At 36.7% G+C, this 17,019-nt stretch overlaps 1 protein-coding gene across 4 annotated transcripts in view; it reads right to left on the minus strand.

Annotated features, from left to right (window-relative positions):
- LOC106056667 (uncharacterized) overlaps positions 1–17,019 on the minus strand; it is a 38,226-nt gene that overhangs the window by 13,127 nt on the left and 8,080 nt on the right. For all 4 annotated transcript variants that reach the window (XM_056022054.1, XM_056022055.1, XM_056022051.1 and 1 more), the window contains 4 exons: positions 9,575–9,689; positions 3,727–3,806; positions 1,783–1,924; positions 155–217 (listed from right to left, as the gene is read on the minus strand). In XM_056022054.1, coding sequence (XP_055878029.1) covers positions 155–217; positions 1,783–1,924; positions 3,727–3,806; positions 9,575–9,638 — 349 coding nt within the window. In that variant the 5' untranslated portion in view covers positions 9,639–9,689. The remainder of the gene's footprint in view (positions 1–154; positions 218–1,782; positions 1,925–3,726; positions 3,807–9,574; positions 9,690–17,019) is intronic.

Raw genomic sequence — 17,019 nt, forward strand, 5'->3', positions numbered from 1 at the left:
AAACATTGAGATTTTGCAAACATAGGAGACTGTTGAAATTATAACAATTACTGAGGCACCTAACTGCTTAGCATTTAGGGGAGGTAGATCTACAATAAATTAAGTGGTGGTTAATAGTGAAGGTAATAAGATTTTTAAAAAGAGCAATAAATACCTTCTCGTGATATTTTTGCGGTTGTAGTAGTTGTTGATGGTAAAGTAGTGGATTCTGGTGTTTCTGGGGATGCAAGTGGTATGGATGTAGTAGTAGTTGTTGATGGTTAAGTATTGGTTTCTGTTGTTTCTGAGGATGACTGTGGTAAAGATGTAGTAGTAGTTGTTCATGGTAAAGTAGTGGTTTTTGGTGTTTCTGGGGATAACTGTGGTGAAGATGTAGTAGTAGTGGTTGATGGTAAAGTAGTGATTTCTAATGTTTCTGTGGAGGACTGTGGTGGGAGTAGTTGTTGATGGTAAAGTAGTGGTTTCTAATGTTTCTGTGGAGGACTGTGGTGGGAGTAGTGGTTGATGGTAAAGTAGTGGTTTCTAATGTTTCTGTGGAGGACTGTGGTGGGAGTAGTGGTTGATGGTAAAGTAGTGGTTTCTAATGTTTCTGTGGAGGACTGTGGTGGGAGTAGTGGTTGATGGTAAAGTAGTGGTTTCTAATGTTTCTGTGGAGGACTGTGGTGGGAGTAGTGGTTGATGGTAAAGTAGTGGTTTCTAATGTTTCTGTGGAGGACTGTGGTGGGAGTAGTGGTTGATGGTAAAGTAGTGATTTCTAATGTTTCTGTGGAGGACTGTGGTGGGAGTAGTTGTTGATGGTAAAGTAGTGATTTCTAATGTTTCTGTGGAGGACTGTGGTGGGAGTAGTTGTTGATTGTAAAGTAGTGATTTCTGTTGTTTCTGTGGATGACTGTGGTGGGGAAGCAGTAGTAGTGGTTGATGGTAAAGTAGTGATTTCTAATGTTTCTGTGGAGGACTGTGGTGGGAGTAGTTGTTGATGGTAAAGTAGTGATTTCTGTTGTTTCTGTGGATGACTGTGGTGGGGAAGCAGTAGTAGTGGTTGATGGTAAAGTAGTGATTTCTAATGTTTCTGTGGAGGACTGTGGTGGTGAAGCAGTAGTTTTTGTTGATTCTAAAGTAGTGGTTTCTGTTGTTTCTGTGGATAACTGTGGTGGGCTTATAATAGTATCTGAAATTAAATATGTAAATATTATATTTCATTGAGCTATGAATATAAAACAAGCTTGTTATAAAAATACTTATTATATCAAATGGTTAAAAAATACCATTCTCTTTAAGCTTACACTTGCAGCATTGTCAATCTAGAATGTACAGCCTTGCATTCAAAAGTCTATCAAAATTTATTTGTTAGCTTTAACCTGTCTAAAAAAACGTGCATAAAAAAAATATCAGCTTATTCCTAAAACTGTTGCATGAGTTACCTTAAGTCGTTTCTGTCTTAACTATTTTCAGAACATTGTTAACATAGCCTTCAGGTGGGACCCAATATTGGAGCCTCACGTAAAGGCAATACATTGGATTAAAGGCAATATTAGAAGCCTGCCATCAAAATCATTGCATGGGTAGTGAAGTGTTTTGTATTCTCCCGCACTAATAGTCTTATGAAACCATCAGCCTCCCTCCCAAACACAATATTTCTCGGTCGTTTTCCCCCTTGGAGAGAGAACTCTCGATACGCGTGATAATCACAGATTGGGTTGCCTCCTCCTTACAGACTAGAGAAATCATGAAAAATAAAACATTGGTAATAATAGTATACAAGTTAATCTCTGATATACCTACCGACACACTGTTTAATGTAAACATCTTGACTTTCGTCGTCTGCAAATAAGTTAGCTAATGCAACTTGATCGCCGAAAAAGCAGCTTTCTCTAAACACTGCTACAAGGCATGACGTGTCAATCCTACAATCTTGTAAACATGTCTGAGAAAAAAAAATTTAATTTCGTCTATGAAGACAGTGAAATTTTGTGAATCTACTAGGCGCACTCTACCCCGTACCATATGTAAGCCTATATGCACTAAGGCTTCTTACTGAGATTAATCCCTTACAGCACTGTCCTTTTTCCTTATAAATACTTTTGTTACTAAATTTTCTTTATTTCTGAATTGAATTAAAATTTACTTTTTTTTTGCTTTCTATATGTTGTTAACTCTAGGCTGTACGTAAATATTGTACAGTTATAGTGTAGTCTATTTAAAACAATACCTTAAACATCACACTCGCCAACATCATCACACACACACACACACCTTGCACTTGTTAAACATCACACTCGCCAACATCATCACACACACACTGCGCTTGTTAAACATCACACTCGCAAACATCATCACACACAAACTGCACTTGTTAAACATCACACTCGCCAACACCATCACACACACACTGCACTTGTTAAACATCACACTCGCAAACATCATCACACACATACTGCACTTGTTAAACATCACACTCGCCAACACAATCACACACACACTGCACTTGTTAAACATCAGACTCGCAAACATCATCACACACACATACTGCACTTGTTAAACATCAGACTCGCCAACACCATCACACACACACATACTGCACTTGTTAAACATCAGACTCGCAAACATCATCACACACACACACTTCACTTGTTAAACATCAGACTCGCCAACATCATCACACACACATACTGCACTTGTTAAACATCAGACTCGCCAACACCATCACACACACACTGCGCTTGTTAAACATCACACTCGCAAACACCATCACACACACACTGCGCTTGTTAAACATCACACTTGCAAACACCATCACACACACACTGCACTTGTTTAAACATCACACTTGCCAACACCATCACACACACACTGCGCTTGTTAAACATCACACTCGCCAACACCATCACACACACACTGCGCTTGTTAAACATCACACTCGCAAACATCATCACACACATACTGCACTTGTTAAACATCAGACTCGCCAACACCATCACACACACACTGCACTTGTTAAACATCACACTCGCCAACACCAACAGACACACACACTGCACTTTTCACACATTTTATAATGAAAAAATACCTCACAATTTTCCGACCTATAATTTCAGATTCTCATTCGTGTAGGCAATGTTCTCCAACTGATTATTGGCTGCGGCCCTTCGGATCATATTTTGGTTTTTATATGTGGCCCATACACCTTAATGAGTTTGACATGCCTGTTATAGGATAAGTTCTTACAAGGGCTCCTTTTTCCATAGTGCCATCAAAGCATGGAATGGATTGCCTGAATCAGCCTGGACAACTAATGGCTTAACAGAGTTGATGTCTTTAATTAACATGCACGACTAGATTGACACATCGATACTCGTAGGACGTAATTATTTTCTGATTAGCCTGAACGTCTGTGATCTATAATAGAAGATACCTAGCTACATTTCTGGAACCAAAAGGATTTCTTCATTTCTTAACTTTTTTTATGTGTAAATATTATAAGCTACGTGTTGTTTGAGACACTGGTCATCAAATGTTCTCTTCACAAATGTTTAGAGTTGAATTAACTTTAGCATTGCTCTGAAGGAGTCACCCCATGACATCTTATTAAAGTATTCAAGTTGGTTTTAACTAATCTGCGCTCAGACAGAGGGATCACTTCAATTTGCATGCAATTCAAAAGAGAAAATATTTTGCATTATATGCATTTTGTTTTCTTGAATGAAACGAAGACTTTCCAAAACTTACTTGTAAAGTGCCTGCAGTGTGAGGGGTCCTATCGACGTCTCTTATATTCTGCCCTGAACTTAATGTCATTTCACATTCACCTGAAAATATTTTGTCATTTTAATAGTTATATCATAGAAAAAGTCCAAGGAAGGTTTATTAATAAATGTTATTGTATGGCCTTTAAAACCATGTCAAAGAACAGTCTTAGGTCCACAACTATTTGTAATTTACATAAATGATTTACCAAATTGAATTAAGTTCAGGAACTAAAGTCAGATTATTTTTAGACGATTGCAGTTATTAAGAGTAACAAAAAAAACTAAAACAAATTGACTCCACTTATCTTATTCATGATAAACTAGTAACACAGACGAAAACGCAAAATACTTAGGTGTTATAATAAATGAAAAACTGTCATGGAATCCCTATATTAATGAATCTATCAAAAAATCAAACAAAGCATTAGGGTTTATTAGAAGAAATTTCTATAAATCAAATTAGAACATAAAACTAAAGTGTTATTTAACCTTGGTTTGGCCAATAATAGAATATGCATCTCTGTTTGGGACCCCTCAACTCAAGAAAATATTAAGAAACTGGAACAGACACAAAATAGAGCAGTGAGATTCATAACAAACGAATATTCACATTTGACTAGAGTAACACCTTTAGTAAAATCCCTAAATTTAAAAAGCCTTTAGGGTAGAATATTCAAAAGTAAAGTAACAATTATACATAAAACACTGAACCATAATCTTCAAATACAAAAACAAAATCTAATAAAATATTCAGAAAGACACAAAGATAAAGGCACATTCCTCATTCCATATGCTAGGACAAATTTGTACAAATACTCCTTCTTCCCTAGTGCTATTAGAGCATGGAATGTATTGCCTGGTGTAACGAACGATCGATGTATTACGTAGACAAGATTGACGTCTGAAGAGACAAAAGCCATGTCTCTAAGATCAGTGAAAGTTTGGAAAGGTTTTGCCCTAAATGGTAAGTAGCTTTAAAGTTTAACAGTACCGTCAAACTTAGTCAATATTTTTTATTTAACAGTACAAACAAACGTATTATGCTCAACTTCCTCTAAATGTGATAGCCGGAGTGTACATCACTTAGGTCTCTGTAAATGACAATTTTAACGATGATGCAGGATGTAATCATATTGTTCATACACAGTGTTACAGTTACTGAGACTGAACTAACATTAACTACAGGAACTACTTGCGAAATGTAAATAAAAGTAGACTGATTGTAGAACGTGATAACATATAAGTTTTTTTTTACATGACATCAATCCAATTTTCATGGTAATATTTGATGAGTATAATAATTTTAGAGCCTCATTTATAATACAATCACATGACAAAGTACATGACTTGACTTCACATACACGTGTTTCATCAATGCAACTGTTAGCTTCAACTTCTTAAATTCCACTCTTTAGAACTTTCTACAATAACTTGTTACCAGATACTATCTAGCTATGATTACTGCAGTTGACTAACTTCTGACTAAACTCAACTTACTTCTCTCAACTAACTATTTTAACTTTTTCTCGACTGACTGGGTCACAGTTCCTTGAGCCCTGTCTTCCCTATCTTGGTGAGGCCGAAGAGTGTGTCCCACGAGGGAGTTCTTTTTTATTACTACAATGTACTGATACTATTTCTTATCTTATCTTATATAATACAGACGTTACTTCAAAAAAGAAGATGATTACGTCCTACGCGTCATGCATTTAGTCATGCATATTAACCAATGACTTAAATTCTGCCAAGTCACTGGTTTTCCTGGCTAGCTCAGGCAGTTCATTCCATGCTCTAATAGCACTAGGGAAGAAGGAGTATTTGTACAAATTTGTCCTGGCATATGGGACGAGGAATGTGCCTTTATCTTTGTGTCTTACAGAGTATATTAAATTTTGTTTTTGTATTTGAAGATTATGGTTCAGTGTTTTATGTATGATTGCTACTTTACTTTTGAGCCTTCTGTCTTGAAGGCTTTCTAAATTTAGTGATTTTACTAAAGGTGTTACTCTAGTCAAATGTGAATATTCGTTTGTTATGAATCTCACTGCTCTATTTTGTGTCTGTTTCAGTTTCTTAATGTTTTCTTGAGTTGAGGGGTCCCAAACGGAAGATGCATATTCTATTATTGGCCTAACCAAGGTTAAATAACACTTTAGTTTTATGTTCTTATTTGATTTATAGAAATTTCTTTTAATAAATCCTAATGCTTTGTTTGATTTTTTTGTAGTTTCATCAATATGTGGATTCCATGACAGTTTTTCATTTATTATAACACCTAGGTATTTTGCATTTTTAGTATGTGTTACTGGTTTGCCATGAATAAGATAGGTGGAATTAATTTGTTTTAGTTTTTTTGTTACTCTTAACAACTGACATTTTTCTGGGTGGAAAGACGTGCTCCAATTTGATTCCCATTTCTGTAATTCATCTAATTCTCTTTGTAAAATATCTTTTTCTTGTATTGTTTTTATTGTTCTATATATTATGCAATCGTCTGCAAATAATCTGACTTTTGTTCCTGAAGTAATGCAATTTGGTAAATCATTTATGTAAATTAAAAATAGTAGTGGACCCAAGACTGTTCCTTGAGGTACACCTGAGTTTACTGTTATCGGTGTTGATTTAGAGCCATTTATTATTACAGTTTGTTCTCTCCCTATCAGAAAATCTTTAATCCACTGATGCAGTGGACCATTAATGCCGAAATACTTTAATTTTTTAAGCAAACTATTGTGGGGATCTTTGTCAAAAGCCTTAGAAAAAACTAATAAGATAGCATCTATTTGTTCACTATTATCTAAACCTTTTGAAAAATCATCAATTAGTCCTATTAGTTGTGTTTCACATGATCTATATTTCCTAAAGTAAGTTGGTATGGAGTAAGGACATTATGTTTGTCTAAGTGGTTTATGACGTTGCTACATATTATGTGTTCTAGGATTTTACATGTGATGCTGGTAAGTGATACTGGTCTGTAGTTTCCTGCGTCAGATTTTTCTCCTTTTTTAAATAGGGGGGTGACATTAGCTTCTTTCCAGTCCTTTGGTACTCTTCCCTGGTTAAGTGAAGCCTGAAAGAGTATTTTGAACACTGGGGCTAGCTCATAGCTTAGTTCTTTGAGTAATCTAGCTGGAATATAATCAGGTCCAGACGCTTTATTTGGTTTGATGTTGGCTAATAGTTTTTGAATTCCATTTTCTTGTACTGCTATATCTTCTATGTTGTCTACTTGGTTCAAATTAAGTAATATGTCTTTGTCTCCTGGGGCTGAGAATGCTGATGCAAAGTATTTGTTTAGGATGTTTGCTTTAATTTCATTATCATTATGTATTATGTTATGTTCACCTTTTAATGGCGCTATGCCTGTTGTTTCCATTTTCTTAGACCTAATTTATGACCATAGGTTTTTGTTGTTATCTTTAGATATTACATTGTTTATGTATTGACTCTGCAGCTGTCTGCTTTTTTTTTTGGGTTAAGTGTTTAATTTTTATATACTTTTTGTAAACTCTTTCTGCATTAGTTTCTTTAAATTTTCTGTATAGGTTTTCCTTCTGTTTACAAAGCTTCTATCGTCTAATATTAAACCAGCATTTATTTATTTTGTTTGATGTGTATTTAGTTGGTATATGATTTTCTATAATGCTTTTAAGATGGTTTTTAATTAAATAAATTCCAGAGGTCATCGACTGGTTTGTTAATGTCTTTTTCTAATAAGAATGTTTGTTGAAAGTTTAATGCAGCTTGGTGTAGTTCTGTTAGGTTACATTTATTCAAGAGTAAGATTTTTCTTTTGGGTTTTGTATTGGCTACTGCTTTTATCTGACTGTGTATTTTTATGATCTCATGGTCTGATAGACCAGGGATAATATCATAATCAACTACTAATCCAGGTCTGTTGGTTAAGAAGAGATCTAATGTGTTGTTTAATCTAGTTGGCTTTTTAATGATTTGATCTAAACTTAGGTTGTGTAAAGTTTCTATGAAAAGCTCATATATGTCCTTAAGGTTTTGGTGTTTATCTATGGTTAGTGTTTTCCAATTTATATCAGGTAGGATGAAATCACCCATAATCCAAAAAACTGCATTTTTATTTGTCTCTTTAAATGTAGTAATCTGATTACATAGTTCCTGCATGTATTCTAAACTAGAATTTGGTGGTCTGTAAATGCTGCCTATTATTAGGGATGTTGATGTATTAATTTTACAAAATGTTGATTCTATATTTTTTGAGTTACGTAAGGTAATTTCTTCTGCTATAAGAGTGTTTTTTATTGCTAAAAGAACTCCTCAATGATTATCAGCCCTATCTTTTCTAAAAATTTTATAATTACTATTGAAAATTTCTGCATTATAAATTTCAGGATGTAGCCAAGTTTCTCTTCCTGCAATTATGTCTGGTTTCTCACATTCTAATAAAATTTCTAAATCTGCTGTTATGTTCCTAATGCTTTGAAAATTTATTACTAAGTTTTTAAGGTATTTTGGTATTACTTCTTTAGTAGGTTTGTTTAGTGAGGCTGTTGTATTAATTTTAGTAGATTTAGGTTTAACAGGAGTGGATCTGGCTAGTGGTTGGTGAGTTTGGTTTGGGTTGGTGTTTAGGATGTTGTATGGGTTAGAAGTGTTTGCATCAAAGGAATCAAGCAGTCCTGATGTAAACTGAGGTAACCCACACGGTACACAGTGCCATGATGCGTCTTTGTTGCCTAAGGCATAATACACAGGTGTAGTCATATGGAGACTTGATGTATGGTACCATTCATCGCAGGTGTCACATTGAATGGCTTTCTGTTTCATGGTGCATACTTTTTTGCAGATGTTGCATCTATCTTTAGATCTAGGCCCTGGATTTGACTCTACATGTCCTGCTATTAATATTTACAGTGATAGGTATTTATTTCTGCTGTGTCTGATTGAGAACTTCCATTTGTGATGGGTAATCTTCTTTAATGTTATGGATGTGTATGTTAGGTTATTTTTGAAGTTGCATTGATCTAAAGTGTGATGATTGATTATGACTGTTGTTTCCTTTTTAAGTTTAGTGTTGACTAAGGTAGATCTAGTTCTGTGTTCAGCTAGTGTGTATTTAGTAATTAATAGTTGGATAAATAGCCAGAACAATTTCATGATGACTGTTGTTGATTTTAGTTTTTAAAGGGGTCTAGTCTAAATCTAGTTTAAGGTTTACAATGCCTAAGTTAAGTCTAAATCTAAAGTGAAAGCTAATTTACAATGACAATTAAATCAAATCAAATGGTTTATTAAATTCAAAATATGGACCTAGACTAGATCTAGATCTAATTCTAAATCAATATATTTACGTGTATAACTAACTAAACCAATGCAACTGACAACTGTAAAGGATTCTCATATTTTCATAATGCATTACTACATGTGGTCAGTCTAGCTGCTTTGGGGCCCAAATATCATGTACTTTCCACTTTTGTTACTTATTCTAGTTCCTTTTATACAAAGCTTATATCAACTCACTGTCTGTCTTTTTATATACGTTATTTCACCGACACCCAATCTCGGATCGAGATGAAATTTTGCACAATAATTTCTTTTACCTTGCTATCTCGAGCAAGCGAAAAAAAAAGTACTTTTCTGAAACGTCACTGAAGTGGTGGTATAAGCTGAATTAGTCCCCTCTATACAGGTCGTCGTCTGAGGCGTATAGATAACTCTACAATCTTCCATGTTCTTCACTAGCAAAGTGTTTACCGTGTTGGCTTGAGAAACCTGAGAAGGCTTTCGCCCACGAGTTTCAATTAAGTTCCATCACCTTTTTTTATAAATAAAATAAATGAATTTTCAGAGTTTACCTTGAGTATATTGCATTAACCTTAACATAAGGAATGTCCAGACCGTAACAATTTCTATGTTCATGTCTCTAGTAAAATATTATTCTTTTTAACCTTATTCTCTTCTTTTCTCTTGCTGCAATAAAGGAAAATATATTAGCATAGACCTAAAACAAAATTGTACATATTCAACATTTTTATCATGTCGTGGAGAAAAAGAAGAGAATCAATAGTACTTATAAGTGTCAAGTGGTTACATTTATTTTAAACTTTTTTTTTACTTAGTTCAAGAATTGGTGAAAAATGTCAAAAGTTTTTCCATATCTGCTTTTACCTCACATTATTTTTCATAGTCAAAAAGTGGAAAGATAATGATCAAAACACTGAAGTATCAAGTCAACAGCTAAACAATATTTCAAATTGAAACTAGTTGAAGAAGTAAGTTGAGTGTAGTCAGAAGTCAGTCAAGTACAAGTCAGTCAAGTACAAGTCAGTCAAGTACATGTCAGTCCGTCGACTTCCCTATGGAAAAGGAATATTTAAGGCATAGTGTTGTTTTAATCTTTTAAAATAATAAAAAAAATCTTTTTAACACATAGTTTGGTGTTATTTTTCACTTCAAAACCAACTGGACAACCCAATATCAATAATAAAACTTTAGACCGTGTGGTAAACAAAAAATGTACTGGTATCATTCAGATATCATTCAGAAGATCAATTTCAAAGAACCGTTTTGGGTGTTTTTAATGAACGCATTTTCGATAATAAGATTTTTTATTAATATTACATTTATTTTTTTTTTGTCTAAAGAAAAGAGAAATTAACTTTTAAATATTTTTTTCTTGTTTTTTTTTTTCGATTTAAACGTTACATACCGACAGACAGACAAGTCCGACAACACAAAACTATTACCGGCCTACCATCGAAGGGAGAGGGGAGCCTACATAAAACAAAAAACAACAAAAACATCTTTTGAACCTAGATTTGAAAGGAGAGTTGTGTTGACTGAGCGCCTAAGGACAGCACGGAAACCTCCCAGATACCCCCCCCCCCCCCCCACAAGTTCCACGAATGGTCTAAAGCGCACTGAGCACCCAACTTAAAGAACTTGAAAACTCAGGGCTCCAAAAGAACGTAATAGTTTAATGTTCAATAAATCACAGCCAATACTGTACAATTGGCAACACGTAACACAGGCTGTACAAATATTTCTTTGTGAACAACCGACGTATCAACTCTTTCGCTGGTCTCTCCGTCTCGTTGCAGGCTTGTACTTGGCTCAACTGTTCAAGACTGCCTTCACACACTGGGATCGTTGTGTCGGACTCGATCGCAGACCAAGATCAAGATGCCGTCTTGAACTATTGAGGTGTCTTGACTGTACATAACAGTATTCCACACTGAACCGTCGTAATGCACCGTACTCAATCACACCGCTGAACCACACTGAACTGAGCGATAGTCGACCGGACTATAATGAACCGGGCTGTAGTCAATCGTCTTGACAATAACACCTCAGCTTTTTATATAGTGTCCCTAATGGCTATTTAGAACCGGACAGAACGTCGCTCGACCATTCTGGTTGATCAAATGTCTACATTTCCAATTTTCTAAAAAAAAAAAAAACTTCCCACTTACTGTAGATAATTTAATGACTAAATGTAATTTTATGACTAAACTAGAAATTACATTTAATTGGGTATTTTTTTTAGTGATGCGACAGTTTATTAAAAAAGTTACTTTAATCTTATCATATATAATAAAGACGTTGCTTCAAAAAAGAATATGACGATGTCCTGCGCGAAAATAGGTTTAAGAGAAAAATAGAGTACGAACGACGAAGAGACGGCTTGTACTGAATTTAATGACGTGGACTGTAGAATTCTTTCTGTAATAAAGTTGTGTGTTCTAGAAGGCTGGATTCACCTACTCTTGACTATTTATTCTGTTGGCGTGTTGTACTTACAAACTCGAGACTGCAATTAGTAACATTTTTTTCAACAACTCCACTCCCAACCATTAGAAGTTATGAAGAGGTGTGACATAATGGGGAGTTAATTATTTTTGAGCTATTGTAAAGACTAGAGTGATTCCCCTTATGAAGTTTATATAAGGGCATGTAGACCGTGTTTAGTTGCCACTTGCTCCTGAGTTACCAGCTTGACCACTGGACCTGTGTTGTAAATAGTATTTTTTTCTGTTAGTGGTCGTGTGTCTTGAGGCACTCGGGAGAAGTGTGCCCTGCTCTGGAGATCTTTGGGCTAAGTATATCTTTAGTCATTGTAGTATTTTATATAATGTATTAATTAGTAGATATAGCCTCAAATGAATTCCAGGCAGTATTTTTTTCCCTTATGTTCTGCATCCTGAGGTACTCCCAAATGTGACATTTTTTATAGCTTTGTCTCTGAGGGATTCAACCTGTATTGAATCATCAGATAGGCTTTACCGAATGGATGTCTACAGGTGGGATTCTATGAAGCTTGTAGGCTCATAGGTTTCCCTGAAGCTTATAGTACATCATGACCCTTTTGTTATTGTTTTTTTTTGGCTAAAAGTGGCTGTGTCGACCTGAAGCCTGTAACCCCGAAATGGTCAAAAGTGGTCATATGTTGACCTGAGGCCTGTGTGACGATACGAAACTTACATGCAAAAGTTCATTTGAGTTTTTCCCAGCAAATCGTGGGAAACTTTAATTTTCAACTTAAACAATTATTTTCTTGTCCACCCATAACTAATTTCTTTTAGGATTTATCGGTAATAGGCGATATTATGCCGCCCACGCCTGATCCGGTTCTTTCTGTGGTCCTACCGTAGACCATAGGCTCATAAACCTACCCTCCAAAGCTGTACCATCGCAAATTAATATTAAGCCGAAAAAAAAATATTTAGTTTTTACGGTTCCTTATTATTGCTGTAATAGTGGAAACGCCATATTGTTATGATGTTCTGGAGAGGAAGTAAAGAAAAAAATGTCACTGAACTATATATCGTTTGGAGCACTATATTATAGTTTAGGATTAGGTTTAGTAGAATCAAAATAAAAGGTTTACTGCTAGGTTTAGGGTTAGGTTTAGAATAAGAATTAGGTATAGAAATAGGGTTAGGTTTCGAATTAGGTTTAGGGTTAGTATTTAGGTTTAGGTTTAGTACTAAGTTTAGGGAATTAAGTTTAGGGTTAGGTTTAGTATTTAGGTTTAGGGATAGGGTTAGTGCTAGGTTTAGGGTTAGGTTTAGTATTTAGGTTTAGGGTTAGTGCTAGGTTTAGAAATAGGTTTAGGGTTAGTGCTAGGTTTAGGGTTAGATTTAAGGTTAGGGTCAGGTTTCACTAAACCTATTCTAAACCTAACCCTAATCCTAAAACTAACCCTAATCCTAAAACTAACCCTAATTCTAAACCTAAACCTAACCCCTAACCCTAAACCTAGCAGTAAACTTAACCCTAATTCTAAACCTAATCTTAAACCTAGCACTAAACCTAACCCTAAACGTAATTCTAACCCTAATTCTAACCCTAACCCTAATTCTAAACCTAATAATCCTAATCCTAAACCTAACCCTAAACCTAATTCTAACCCTAACCCTAATTCTAAACTTAATCCTAACCCTAAACCTAATTCTAACCCTAAACCTAATTCTAAACCTAACCCTAATTCTAAACCTAACCCTAAACCTAATTCTAACCCTAACCCTAAAGCTAGCACTAAATCTAAATTTTGATCATACTAAATTCCATCAAAATAATATATAGTTCAGTGATACTTGCTCTTAGTTTATTGTTTTTTAAACTTCTGGAATGGAAAGTTACATCCTCTTAAGAACGTAGTAAACAAAATGGCGTATTTTTCATTACAACAATGATAAAAGAACTTGAAAACTAAATTTTTTTTTTCGGCTTAATATTAATTTGCGATGGTACAGCTTTGGAGGGTAGGTTTAGGAGCTTATTGTCTACAGTAAGACCACAGAAAGAACCGGATCGGGCCTGGGCGGCATAATATCGCCTATTACCGATAAATCTCCCATCGCACTGTTTCTCACGGGACTAATCTCGACATAAAACATTAACTAGCCTTTCTAGGGCTAACTTTTAATTTTGACCGCTGTACAGGTGACCAGCACACAATAGTTGCTGCACCAGCGCTACACGCAGCGGCTTAATAACTTTTTCACACCTATTTCTCCCTCCCCCCCCCCCCCGCAGGATACGCACCGCCCTAGCATTGCACTCGGGCTGGACAAATACATATTCGCCTTAGTCCCTACTCTCACGGTACAGGCCATAAATCGGACATGACGCCTGACGTGTCCAGTACATAGATACATGTGAGAAAATCAGCTAGCTATCTTCCCTACCCGTTAAACAAAATGCCCCAACTATATATAGAGAGAGACCAAAGCATTCTAAGTTAGGCCGCTAGAATTCATACAGTGTCCTCATTTAGGAAGTTTAGTTGTGAGGTTTCATTAGGGACAAACGGGTAAGTGTAAACATTTTACTATACTTATTTTATCTTATAGGAATATGTGAGTACACATTAGTACACAACCACGTTCCCCGTCATTACATTATGACTTTATTATGCATGTACATTGTACTATTTTATGTCGATGTCGATCTTCATATAGTATTATTAATGCCGCTATGGTTGTCTACATTTGAAACTATAGTTATTATATTTAATTTGTTATGTTTCATCCATTCCTGTATTTTAGTGATTGATGTAAACAATACCCTTTCGTGAATCTGAGTACTGTCTAAGAACTTAGATCGCAGTGCTCTAAACTTACAGTTGATTTGATTTTTGTTGATTTGTTGATTTGAGGCACATCGGCACAATTTAGGCCATGTCGTGCCTGCAGTCCCTTAAGGACTACTCTCTCTCTCTAAACAACAAGGGCCAGATTCTATACAGTAATATAATTAAAATTAAGGTCTATTCACAGTTAAAATAGTAAAGGTAGTAAAAATTTAAATATTTGGTAAAAATCTAATGTAAATAGTGCATGTTCACAAATTCAGAAATCAGATCTTCGTAGATAGCCCCACTTCCCGAATAAAGCCCAGTACCTTCCCAGGGTCGACATTATTAAATAGTGTTTTTAAAATGTTTCGCCCTGACATCCTGGTATCTGGGGCAATCAACGAGGATATGTTCCACGGTGAGGCGAGAGTCACAGTACTCGCAAAGTGGGGGCTCCTCTCTCTTCAGTACAAAAGAGTGCGTGATGTAGGTGTGGCCAATCCTAAGTCTGGACATGGTTGTGCTACCACGCCTTGTCAGACCCTTAGATGTGGGCCGCCACCTGACATCCGCCACAATCTGCCTGAGTTTACTGTGAGTCTCAGCCTCCCATCGGTTCTGCCACTCTCGATAGGTGGCAGAGGCAATACTTTGTCTCAGGTCCGAGTAGGGAATTTGGGTTCCTGACACCGCATGATTTAGGGCTCTCTTTGCTTCTCTGTCTGCGGCTTCGTTTCCCTCAATGCCAACATGGGAGGGGACCCAGATGAAGGTGACATCCCTACGGTCGGCTGTTATTAGGTCCAACAGCTTCAGGCTCTTATGTACCAATGGGATGTCAGTCTTCATCCGCCCCAAAGCTTGCAATGCAGATTTGGAGTCGGAGCAGATTATAAATTTACTCCTTTCTGATGCTTTTACGGCCATAAGTGCAAGCAATATTGCGTGCAATTCGGCCGTAAAGATGGAGCAGCCATCGGGGAGTCTACGGGAGATTGTTTTGTTCCGAAAGGAGCAGGCACACGCGACCTTTCCCTCCATTTTGGATCCGTCTGTGTAGATGGTGCCACAATCTCCGTAGCTCTCCTGCAGTTCCCTAAAGTGGACCTGTAGTATGATTGGGTCTGTATTTTCTTTTTTGAAATTAAGGAGGGATAAATTTAATTTAGGTTTATTCATTAGCCAAGGAGGATACTGAGGGGTTTCTATTTTAGAGATTTGGTCAATGGGTGGGGTTAAATTTTGGATGGGTTCTCTCATTCGAAGGCCCAACGGCTGTATGACGTTAGGCCTTCGATTGTATAATTCTACCTCTGTGGGGTTAAATATGGAGTCAAAAGCAGGGTTCGTGGGGTTGGATTTTAGCTTGACTATATACTGCATTGCAAGCTTTTTCATTCTTATATCCATGGGGAGTTCTCCAGCCTCCACATGGAGACTTGGGATATGTGATGTACGAAACGCGCCGAGACAGAGACGCAGGGCAGCATTTTGTATTGGTTCCAGTATTTTTAGGTACGACTTCCTTGCTGCTCCATATATTATGGATCCGTAGTCTAGCTTGGATCGAATTAGACTCCGATAGAGCAGCAGCAAGGTATCTCTGTCAGCTCCCCAGTCCGTATGGCTGAGTACTCTTAGTATGTTTAATGACTTTTGGCATTTCTTCTTAAGTTCCTTAATGTGGGGGAGAAAATTGAATTTGGAATCTAAGGTGAGGCCTAAAAATTTTGTAGTTTTCACGACAGGGATCTTCTTTTTGTGTATAAATAGTTCAGGGTCTGGGTGGAGCCCCCTTAGATTACAAAAATGCATACTAACTGTTTTGGAGTCAGAGAATTTGAAACCATTATAGTTTGCCCAACCCTGAATTTTGTTTAAACATAACTGTAATTTCCTTTCTAAGGTGTTCATGTTTTTCCCATAAGTAAGAATAACAAAGTCATCAACATACAAAGAGCACTCTATGCCAGGGGACAGCGCATTTATGATGCTATTTATTTTAATGTTGAACAGGGTGACTGACAGAATGCTGCCCTGGGGTACACCCATTTCCTGGTCATGAGTGTCAGAAGCGAAGTTGCCCACTCGGACCTGAAATTTTCGATCTTTCACCACAAAACGGGGGAGGTGTCCCTTAAGCCCCATAAGCGCGAGGTCACGTAGAATGCCATGTTTCCAGGTTGTGTCATAGGCCTTTTCTATATCGAAGAATACAGCTACTAGATGTTCTCTTCTGAGTAATGCATTTCTAATATAAGCTTCCAGCCTTACCAGGTGGTCAGTTGTTGTCCGCCCCTGCCGGAATCCGCACTGGTAGTTTGAGATCACTTTATTCCTTTCCAGGTACCAGACCAGCCTACTGTTAATCATTCTTTCCATGGTTTTGCAGATGCAGCTTGTTAGTGCTATTGGTCGATAGTTAGCTGGGTCAGAGCCGTCTCTTCCCGGTTTAGGTATCGGTATAACTGTGGCTTTCCTCCAGCTGTTTGGGAAAGCGCCTGTTTGCCACACACAGTTATAGACCCCTAGTAGGACTGCCAATGAGGGTTCGGGAAGGTGCTTGAGGAACTGGTAATGGATTTCGTCTTCTCCAGGCGCTGTGTCATGTGACTTGTCCAGCGATTCCCTCAGTTCCTCAAGCGAGAACGGTTTGTTGTAGTCTTCATTGTTCTCTGACCTGAAATCAATGGGGTGTCTTTCCTCCCTGGTTTTGACTTT

Source organism: Biomphalaria glabrata, chromosome 2 (assembly GCF_947242115.1).
Source record: "Biomphalaria glabrata chromosome 2, xgBioGlab47.1, whole genome shotgun sequence".
NCBI classification, from domain to species: Eukaryota; Metazoa; Mollusca; class Gastropoda; family Planorbidae; genus Biomphalaria; species Biomphalaria glabrata.